We start from the raw sequence: 9,441 nt of genomic DNA on the forward strand, positions 1-9,441 counted from the left end.
ATGCTTCCGACTCACGTTAGTTAGCACAATCACATAAAAATAATATAAAAGTACAATTACAATGTACAAGTACAATGTACTATTATAATTTTAATGTATCTATATTGATTTAATTTCCATTAATTACTTAAAACCTAAAAGCATTGTACTATTTTATATTTTTCAAGATTGGAGCGACTATTTCAATCGATAATGGTAAAGTCTGAATCTTAAGGTTTAAATTAAATAATTTTTTGTAACATTTCAATTATGAATTTTCAATTATTATAAATTAAACATACATAGAAAAAAAACGTAAGTAGGTATAGGCATTTTATTAATTAAAGTATATTGGACATATGATTCTAGACTACCTATAATTAGGTACTTGCTAATACATCTCTCATTTCAGGACATTAATAAGAGATATGAAGAGGCAGAAAATGAAATACAAGATCTATTAAATCTATTGAAAAATACGTATGAATTGAATTTACAAATCAATATATTTTCTACATTGGGTGCTTATTTGTTGTCGAACGTAAGGCATGCGAATATTAAAAATATGTACTTAAGAATTATCACATTGAAATTGATTTTAAATTAAATTAATATTTCAGGGTGAACATAGATCAGTAATAATTAAATATGTATCACTATATAATAAAATACTGCAGTGTTTAACAAGTGGTCGTTCACTACAACATGTTACACTTAATTTTGTGTCTGCTATTTTGTATATTGATGTAGACGAGGGGCCAACCAGAAGAAAAGCTTTACATATTCATGCCCAAAATATGATACGGGTCAGCGGATGTCTATCAGCAATGTGCGATCTCTTTGTGACGTGTATGATGGTAATGGATATTATAATTATTTATCTCTCATTAATATTATCTATACTTAGTTACTCATGAATCTTCTGGACCTTTATGAATGAAGTTGAAAAATTAGCGCTAGAGTATACCTACTTGGAAGTTGGAATATAGGAACTTCCTTTAATAATGTTTCATAAATTTCACATCTAGTATTTTTATGGTATGGACCAAGACTGGGTATTCTCGAAGACTGTCTCATGTCTTCCTTGACTATACAGTATACACTCGCTGTGAAGTGTTCGAAACGTTGTATTTAATATGTATTGTTTAGTATGTATTTAAAATCCGCTAGACCGTTATACCTAGTATATTATTATTAGTCTGTGGTTATACTGTTTAATTTTTAAATGTTATACTTGCGTAAAACTTTTACTTACATACTTACGTAAAATCAAATACAAAACAAAATCTCTTCTTATGCATATACATACGGTAGCCTGGAAGAGATCGCTACCTAGCGATAAGGCCGCCCGCGCCGTTTGTACATATGTCTTTCTCTATTTTATGTTCTTTCTATATTTGTATTTTTATATGTGTGCAATGAAATGTAAAATACAAAATTAAATAAATAAAATACACAAAGCACCAGGATACGTGGCGGGCGCTGTGCCGCAGCCTCGCGGAAGTGTGTCGCGGCTCTAATATCAACCAGAGTCATTGTGCGCATCTCATTCCATTGGTATGTTTATTAAATGTTTTGGTATATAATTATTTGATATTATGTAATATTTTACAATATAATGTTTATAAGGTTTATATAATATAGGTAGTTACAGACATGACGTTTATCTATAGATTTATAATATTTTAAAGAGGAAGGATTTCATTGATTGTTTTAAGATTAAACTCAAAGAAGAACTCTACAAATCGAACGATTAAAAACTGTTTTGCTAATAGGTAGCTTTATCTTTACTGTGTTGAATTCATCGATCGCTATTCCTTTAGCATGAACCTAGCCCTTGGTTTATCAAAATTGGTTCATTACTTTGCATTCCACATATGCTCTCATAAGGAGTATATAGCCGCGCATTAATTTTAATTTTACTTTTCCAGTTCCCACATTTTAGTTATGCATTTTTATATTTCGTTAAAACTTTAGAACATTATGAAATATTTTCTTCTAGTGCGTTCAAAAAATTCAGCGCGGCGATACAAACGCCGTTAATGTTCTACAAAGTTTACTAACGAACCACCAGCAGAATAATAAATTGTTCCACATTAACGACGGAATGTCGATATTTACCAGGTTTGATATAATTTGTGCATGTAGATATTTGATTATTAGTATCTCTCTTCTTCAATCAATAAATTTTATTACCTTAATACTTTATCTACCGATTCTGACACGTTCGAGAAAGAACGAGTAAACTTTTAAAGGACATAAGTAATATATTATTTTTAATTTAAACTACCTATTTTTTTTATTGATTGATAAAAATCCAAATAATTTTCATTCCATAATATACTTAGTGTTCGGCTTGCCTCATAATGAATCACACTGTGCAGAGTAAATAATTTAATTCGTATTGACCAAACCAGCCACAAGGCTTTCCGAATCAACTAATATCACTTTTTTGAATCAGAGACATGATACAAGATTTGTCTTGCTTGGAATTATTAAACACGGTAATAGAAAATCTGGAAGGTGATTGTATTGAATATATATTGCAAGCTAAACAAGTTTTTCAAGAATTACACAATTTGACTCTCTCACATGGATGTTGTCCACAGGTATAAATCAAAAGTTTTGATCAAGCTTTATCTAAAACAAGATAACATCTATATTGGTTTATATTTTTTGTAGGTTATACAATGGAAAACCATTATTTTTTACTCCTGTGAAAGAGGTAAGTCATTACTGGTCATTACTAATTAATCATTATTCAATCAAAGTGTGCTAAATTTTCAATTTTAAAGATTTCATTCTGATGTGTAGTTTTAGGAAACCGAGGAATTGTTCTTTGCGAAATACAAAAAACCGAATTAGAAAATGTTCATACTGAGAATGGAAATGAAGGAGATGAAACGCAAAATTTGTTCAAAAATATTTTTCAAGAAGTAAGGAATTTTCATTTCAATATAAATAACGAAATTCAGGAAGATAAAGAAAAACCACTACTGAGTACTAAAAACAAGAATAAGCAGTCCAGAAGCGAACCGTCATTTAGAAAAAAAATATATAATAGGAAGAATCATTTAAAAAAGTTGCCTCCAAAAACGTTTGCAAAAAACCAGGAAGATCTATCATTTTCATTTCTTTTAAATTCAAATAAAACTTCTTTACAACAGAACGTTCAACAATCTGTTAATACACAAATAAATAGTTGTGGTACAAGTAAAATTATAAACAGTGATAGAAATAGTAACTACGTAAGTCGAGCAACAAATACGACAACAGTTCCAAATTATTTAGTTACGAATAGCAGTATTCTCACAAATGAAAACGAAATAGAATTTAACCCTGTTCATGCTTCAACACCGAAAAGGAAATATTATTATTCTTCGCAAGAAAACGTAACGGAATCGACATCACTGCAACAAAGCCACTCTACTTTTCGTAAACGTACTAAAAAGTATACTCGCGGCAGTCTACGCAATATGAGTAAAATGAGAAATCGCTCCTTAAGTTCCAAGTTTTTAGACGTCGTTAATCAGTCTTGTACAACGATAATAAAAAGCTTCAAAAGTGTATTCAATTTAAATTCTCATAAGAAAAGCAACGAAGATGAAATTAATAATTTTCATAATGACACGTGTAGTTACAGTTTTACAAATTATATGCAAAGAAGGGACAAGTTTTTTGCTGCAGAACGTAGTGGTTTCGAAACAGTTGAGTCTGGAAAAGGTCTAACCAATTTGACACAATGCAGTACATGTAATAATACACTTGAATTAAAAGAAAAAATGTTATTTGACCCACGCCTAAAAGACACTGTTAAAAAGCTGAAACTAGGAATAAACCTATTTGGATGCAACTTTAAGGTTAGATAGTGATAATAAAAAATAAAAAACAGAGAATTATGAAATAATAACTTTATTAATAAATTTTAACTTTCATATTGTATTTCTTTTCAGAAAATTTCAAGAACATTTTGGCCAAACGAGAAATATATGACGCCTTCTCTATTATACAGTCTATATCGTAAGCTTATTAACAAACGATGATGCTCCTAATATAAATAAATTAAATATAAATAATGGAAAGTATTTTTATTTTTCCCAGACAAATTGGGAAGTCCGTGTCTTATTAAGTACCGAAATAATGTTCACTTTCACAGTCTGCTGTAAGTGGATTCATGACGAACCATGTCCCTTGTGATTTCAGGAACTGTTGGCGTGCCTGAAACAATTTAACATATTATTTTCCCTTCCAATATAACTAAGAAATCTATAGTAATATTTTAAAACTGAAGAATTAGTTTATTGGTTTGTTTGGTTGAATGCGCTTATGTCAGGAACTACGGGTCCGATTCTAAAATGTTTTTCAGTGCTAGCTTATTTATAGAGCAAGGCTGTGCTAAGACCAATAGGAGCGAAAATGAGGTAAAACCGCGAGGGACAGCTAGCCCATATTATAAGTTTATAAATAATTATGCGACTATTATTAGGAAGCACGGTCCCGAGATAACAATTCGTTTTTCACCTTGAATCAAACAGGGTTATGTCATGTCGATAACCTATAATTTTAACTACTATCATCATGTACTAATCTTTATGAGTTATATCTTTTTATCACTTCTTTATTACTTAACTTTTTAGTATCAAATTTATCAACTCTACCTACTATAGAAAAAAATATACAAGAATTCAATTTTATAATATAATTTTGACTTCAAAGACGTTCAGAATTCTAAAATGTATGCCTTACCGGCTATTTGCAGTGTGAATTCTAATTCTTTGCGCAGAATACTCAGCATCTTTTGAACGCCCTCTTGTCCTCCAACAGTAAGTCCCCATAAAGCTGGACGACCGACAAACACCTAAATACAAATAAATTGTTATTTTTTATCTACATTGTAAAACTTTAATAAGTTATAATTATAAAGTAGAATTGTACCATTTTTGCGCCAAGGGCTAACGCTTTATAAACGTCCGTCCCACTTGAGACACCTCCATCTAGATATACTTCTACATTATACTTTCTAACGGCTTCAACTATTTCAGGCAAGGCTTCGATCTAAAAAATAAAAACACAATTTTAACTTTTAATATGTTACTACTAACACTATGTTAACTATTTATATAGCTTTATATAGTGCAGTTTTAAACTATTTAAAATTATGGACATTTTTAATTGTGATGTTCTTCGTTAATCAAAACAAATAAATACCGTTGGTGGTACTCCGTCAAGTTGTCTGGCGCCATGGTTTGATACTAAAATACCCGAGCAGCCGGCTTCAACAGCTTTTATTGCATCGTCACCGCGCAATATGCCTTTAGCTACTATAGGGAGCTTTGTAATGCTGGAATAATTACAATTCTCATGATAAATAAATTTAATCAGTCATTGTAAATATTATAAAAAGTAAAGGTTTCATTTTTTACCTTTTCAACCATTTAACTTCGTCCCATGTAAGTGTTTTGTCGAATAAATTGTTGACATAGTTATTTAAACCACTGCCATCAGCAGTACTGTGAATTTTTGTCGATAAGTGTCCATCAAAGTTCGCTAATCTGTAAAAAAGGCAATGTCGGTTTTAATAATAAATCCATTTCCATCCAATTATATCCTTATATGTATTTTATTAACCCAAATATGTATAATAAATCTTACTTCAAATGACGCGGTAGGGTAAATTTGTTCCTTACATCTGCTCTCCTTAAACCGAAAATAGGTGTGTCTACGGTGAGAGCAATTGCTTTAAATCCTGCTTTCTCAGCTCTTAAAACAAGTTTTTTCGTGATTTCTCTGGAAAAGTTAAAAATACAAGCCATATTAAAAAAATGAGAGTATTGGAAGAATACAGAAATACCGTTAGAAATTTTATTATTTTAAAATTTTTCATATTTCTTTTTTTAACTTTACTGGCAAAAATACTATGTTCTGAAACCACACTATAACTGTCTCAGTTTCATAATTAAAATCAACAAAATATATGTAAATTCTTAGTCAGTAGTAACAAAATATATGTAAATTAGATAAACCTAATAACTACATTATTAGGTTTATCTAAGAGACTAAGAATTTACATATATATTTAAATATTATTTTGTCCCCGTTAAGTCTCTATGCAGTGTTAGAATACTCTATATCCTAGAGTGAATTTGGTCCATTGTAAATACAAAAAATATTTAAGTACCTGTCGTTATAAATATAAAGCTGGAACCATTTAATTGCACTTGGCCCTGCCTCAGCGACTTCTTCTATGGAACTGGTTGAAATAGTGCTCAATGTATAAATTACACCTTCGGCTTGTGCAGCTAAAAAGTCAGCAATTTTAAAATAGTGTAAAAATGATAATTAGAACTTTTAACACAATTATGCTACAAGATAAATATGAAACCTTTGACATTAGCAGTTTCTCCTTCAGGATGCGCCATTCTCTGCATTGCAGTAGGAGAAATTCCAACTGGCATGGTCACTCTCTCTCCCAAGATCGTGGTTTGTAGATCGAAATGTGTGATTCCAACGAGACATTTTGGCCGAATTCGAAGCCTGGAAATGTATTCAATAAATTCATTTCATTGTATTTTCTCTCTAAAATAAAGTTTATGTTAACTACACGGAAATATGTTTACCTTTGAAAGGCACGTTTGTTTTCTGCTAGAGTAAATTCGTCAGTAGCACCACTTTTATAATAATCTCTTGTAGCTTTTGGAAGCAATGCAGTTGCTGCATCTTCCAAATCTTTGATACTTATAAATTTCTCCATTATACTTGAATAGACAGATCACACTGACCAATCTCCTTCAAAACAATTAGTTTATGTATGTGTATTTATTTGATAAGGCAGTTAATGAGTTATCAAACGCACAATAGGGTCGTGGGTCAGAGCAGACGTAATATTTGCAAAATATTTTTTATTATAATGTGATCACAAGGTTTATTACATTTGAAAATAAAGTAGTATTTTTGATATTGAGATTGGCAATTAAGTAAAACACACGTAAATTTCAAAATTTATTTTCGATTTTATTATATTTGTATGAATGCTTTTAACTGCATCCCTTGATGTCAAATGCCTTTCCTTACATATTTGCCATAGAAACGTTATATAAAACTCAACCGATCTTATAACAAATCTAATAAATACAAATATTACAATTTCAAGCATATTATATGCTTGTGATAACATTTTTAAGAATGTCATATAATTTAATGAGAATCCGTAAGTATGAAATTTGTTATACATACTAGCTGAAACATTTACGGTTTGCTTGAAATTAATATTTATAGGTCAAATGATTCATAATTTAACACTCGTGATCATTCTTCTTGATATAGCAGCTATCCTTCGATATTAAAAATGTCATGAAGATGGTATTTAAGTATTTACAAGAAATAAAAATTTGCAATGTTCTGGGGAAACTAGAACTCTTTTGGCAGTTTCAATCTTACGTTTGAGATATCGACACTTTTCCATCACTCTTAGCCTAATCGATCACAATTTCACTTTCGTTTCCACAACTTTCTCCGCGAATATTACAAAAGATACAAAACATTTCGGAATAATTACTAAGCTATGGGAAATTAGAACCGCCAATTACCCTTCTACTATATATCCATCTTTGGTAATAAAGTTATTAACAATCAAATAACGGTCGATGCACCAAGTTTAACATATTTTACATAATATAAACGTCATAAAATCAGTGAAGCATTCAGTGTCATGCAAATTTTATTACTTAGTTATCCTAGCCAAGCGATACATTGGACTTAATCAATCCATTTGGTTCAAATAAAAATTAAAAATAACATATTTTAACAAAATGTACAGACTATCAGGTGCATGCAAATTGAGCAAATTAAATTCAAATAAGGCACAAAGTCTTTGCGATAAATTCTAAAAAAGCCTATGAAGAAACAATATCTCTTTATATGATGCGGTGGTATTACTGTGTATTTATAATGTAGTTTACTGTTATATTACTAAAGATGCTTATATAATAATATTAAGAGTCAACTTCTTTCTTTGTATGAAGATAAAATATTTTGTGAAGAATTTACAGTTTTTGGATACGATGTTTGCCTGATAGCCTGGATAATTTACATTGTATAGAAAAAATAAATATACAACCTTTAAGCAATATAAAAATAAATAACATATATTACAAAGCAGAACATTGACAGTGGCAACATATTCCTGTTAGACTAGTGTTTCCATACATCTATATCTACATAATCTAAACACTTGTTATTAGTTAAGCTAGCGATACATTCTTCAATATCGCATTGTAGAGTTCGTCTTAGGCCACTAATTGTACAATTTTGGCCTAAACGTTCATTTTTATTGAGACCAATATCTGAAACGGTATAAGGCAATTCTTATTGACCACATTAGCAGCAGTTTACCAGGATAAATTTAATAATATACTCGATATTGATTCTATTTTTTGATCCAGGGTAAAATGTAGTCATCAACTCATGTTATGGTGAAACCAATAATAAGGCTTTAAATTATAGTAGCGTAATTTATAAGTATATTTTCAGTGTTATAAAATTAACAGTGTTAACTTGCAAAATTTTAAAATGCTGTTTTTATCATTTTTATTAAAATTAAACAAGGTATAAAATCACATATTACCAAGAATAATAAAAAAGAATTTAATAATCGCAAACAATATCAATTATAATTATAAAACAAACGATCACAAACGTTTTCTTTGTTAGCACCCACAAACGGTCCGTTAATATGAAGCGATATTATTTGCTTTCAATATATTATCCTAAACCTTAACTATTCTTTGTACTGTGAAAAATAAACTCGCGTGATAATAATAAGAAAAGTTTTAATTACAAGTCACACAAAAAAATATGAAATTATTAATATTTTATGTATCGTGTAAAAAACGTGTCATGAATTCTACGACTTTATTAGTATAAATGGTCTTAATTTCATGATAATCACTTATATGTATAAGTTTAGCTAAAAATAAAAGAGTTTAGCAAAACTAAACAGAATTTTTTAAAAGAAGAGACTTCATAATCCCGAAATTTATTCTCTTGTTAATTTAAAACAGAAAGCTACGTGCAGTTCGTTTTGTAATCGAATCATATAGTTAATATTATCGAAAAAGGTATTTGATATATTATTACGTAATACACTTTAATGTTATTTCGCCCTGTCGCCGTCAGCGTTCGGCAGAATGAAGTCGAGTTTCACACAAGAATATCTGGTATTTAGAATCCTTATGGTTTAGTTTCTTGGCAGTGCGAAGTGCTGATATCACAACTCACATTAAGCAATAAGCAATAAAAAGCCAACGTGAATAGTGAGGTTGTGCATTAATTGTTCATCAGCCCCGTTTACTCATTAATTATTATTTGTCAGATCGTTTTGTGTTTTTGACTCTTTCAGTCTAGAATTTGATAAATTAAAAGAGAACAGCGTTTCCTTGGCTTTTGCAGTGCATTTCACCAACT

The 9,441-nt window shown here is 30.0% G+C and overlaps 2 protein-coding genes across 3 annotated transcripts; one reads left to right on the forward strand and one right to left on the reverse strand.

Moving 5' to 3' along the window:
- LOC149909699 (uncharacterized) lies at positions 1-4,052 on the forward strand. The gene is made up of 9 exons (XM_090120193.1): positions 1-15; positions 392-520; positions 600-836; positions 1,441-1,536; positions 1,982-2,103; positions 2,441-2,588; positions 2,662-2,704; positions 2,794-3,839; positions 3,933-4,052. Exons 1-9 carry the CDS (start codon positions 1-3, stop codon positions 4,020-4,022), a joined length of 1,926 nt encoding a protein of 641 aa, XP_089976319.1. The 3' UTR covers positions 4,023-4,052.
- Positions 3,891-8,370, reverse strand: Hao (Hydroxyacid oxidase). Of its 2 annotated transcripts, none has more exons than XM_090119784.1 (10): positions 7,566-8,370; positions 6,597-6,765; positions 6,362-6,513; positions 6,158-6,278; positions 5,632-5,766; positions 5,403-5,531; positions 5,188-5,320; positions 4,915-5,034; positions 4,726-4,837; positions 3,891-4,197 (listed from the first exon to the last, which is right to left on the reverse strand). In XM_090119784.1, exons 2-10 carry the CDS (start codon positions 6,728-6,730, stop codon positions 4,130-4,132), a joined length of 1,104 nt encoding a protein of 367 aa, XP_089975910.1. In that variant the 5' UTR covers positions 6,731-6,765; positions 7,566-8,370; the 3' UTR covers positions 3,891-4,129. The 2 variants fall into 2 exon arrangements, with proteins under 2 accessions (XP_089975910.1, XP_089975909.1); XM_090119783.1 differs by having other exon boundaries at positions 7,417-8,370.
- Between the last annotated feature and the right edge of the window lie 1,071 nt (positions 8,371-9,441).

The sequence above is a fragment of the Colias eurytheme genome, chromosome 3 (genome assembly GCF_061535395.1).
Source record: "Colias eurytheme isolate Ceu_HAF_F1 chromosome 3, ilColEury1 Martin Lab GWU primary, whole genome shotgun sequence".
Classification (NCBI taxonomy): domain Eukaryota; kingdom Metazoa; phylum Arthropoda; class Insecta; order Lepidoptera; family Pieridae; genus Colias; species Colias eurytheme.

What these genes read in the sequence shown, in the direction of transcription:
- Hao (XM_090119784.1), bottom strand. Translation starts at nt 6,730, where the DNA reads ATGGAGAAATTTATAAGTATCAAAGATTTGGAAGATGCAGCAACTGCA. An exon ending in AACAAACGTGCCTTTCAAAG is followed by an intron (nt 6,514 to 6,596) that starts GTAAACATATTT and finishes ATACATTTCCAG; the next exon opens with GCTTCGAATTCGGCCAAAAT. An exon ending in ACCCTACCGCGTCATTTGAA is followed by an intron (nt 5,532 to 5,631) that starts GTAAGATTTATT and finishes CCTTTTTTACAG; the next exon opens with ATTAGCGAACTTTGATGGAC.
- LOC149909699 (XM_090120193.1), top strand. An exon ending in GTGCGCATCTCATTCCATTG is followed by an intron (nt 1,537 to 1,981) that starts GTATGTTTATTA and finishes ATTTTCTTCTAG; the next exon opens with TGCGTTCAAAAAATTCAGCG. An exon ending in TATTTGGATGCAACTTTAAG is followed by an intron (nt 3,840 to 3,932) that starts GTTAGATAGTGA and finishes ATTTCTTTTCAG; the next exon opens with AAAATTTCAAGAACATTTTG.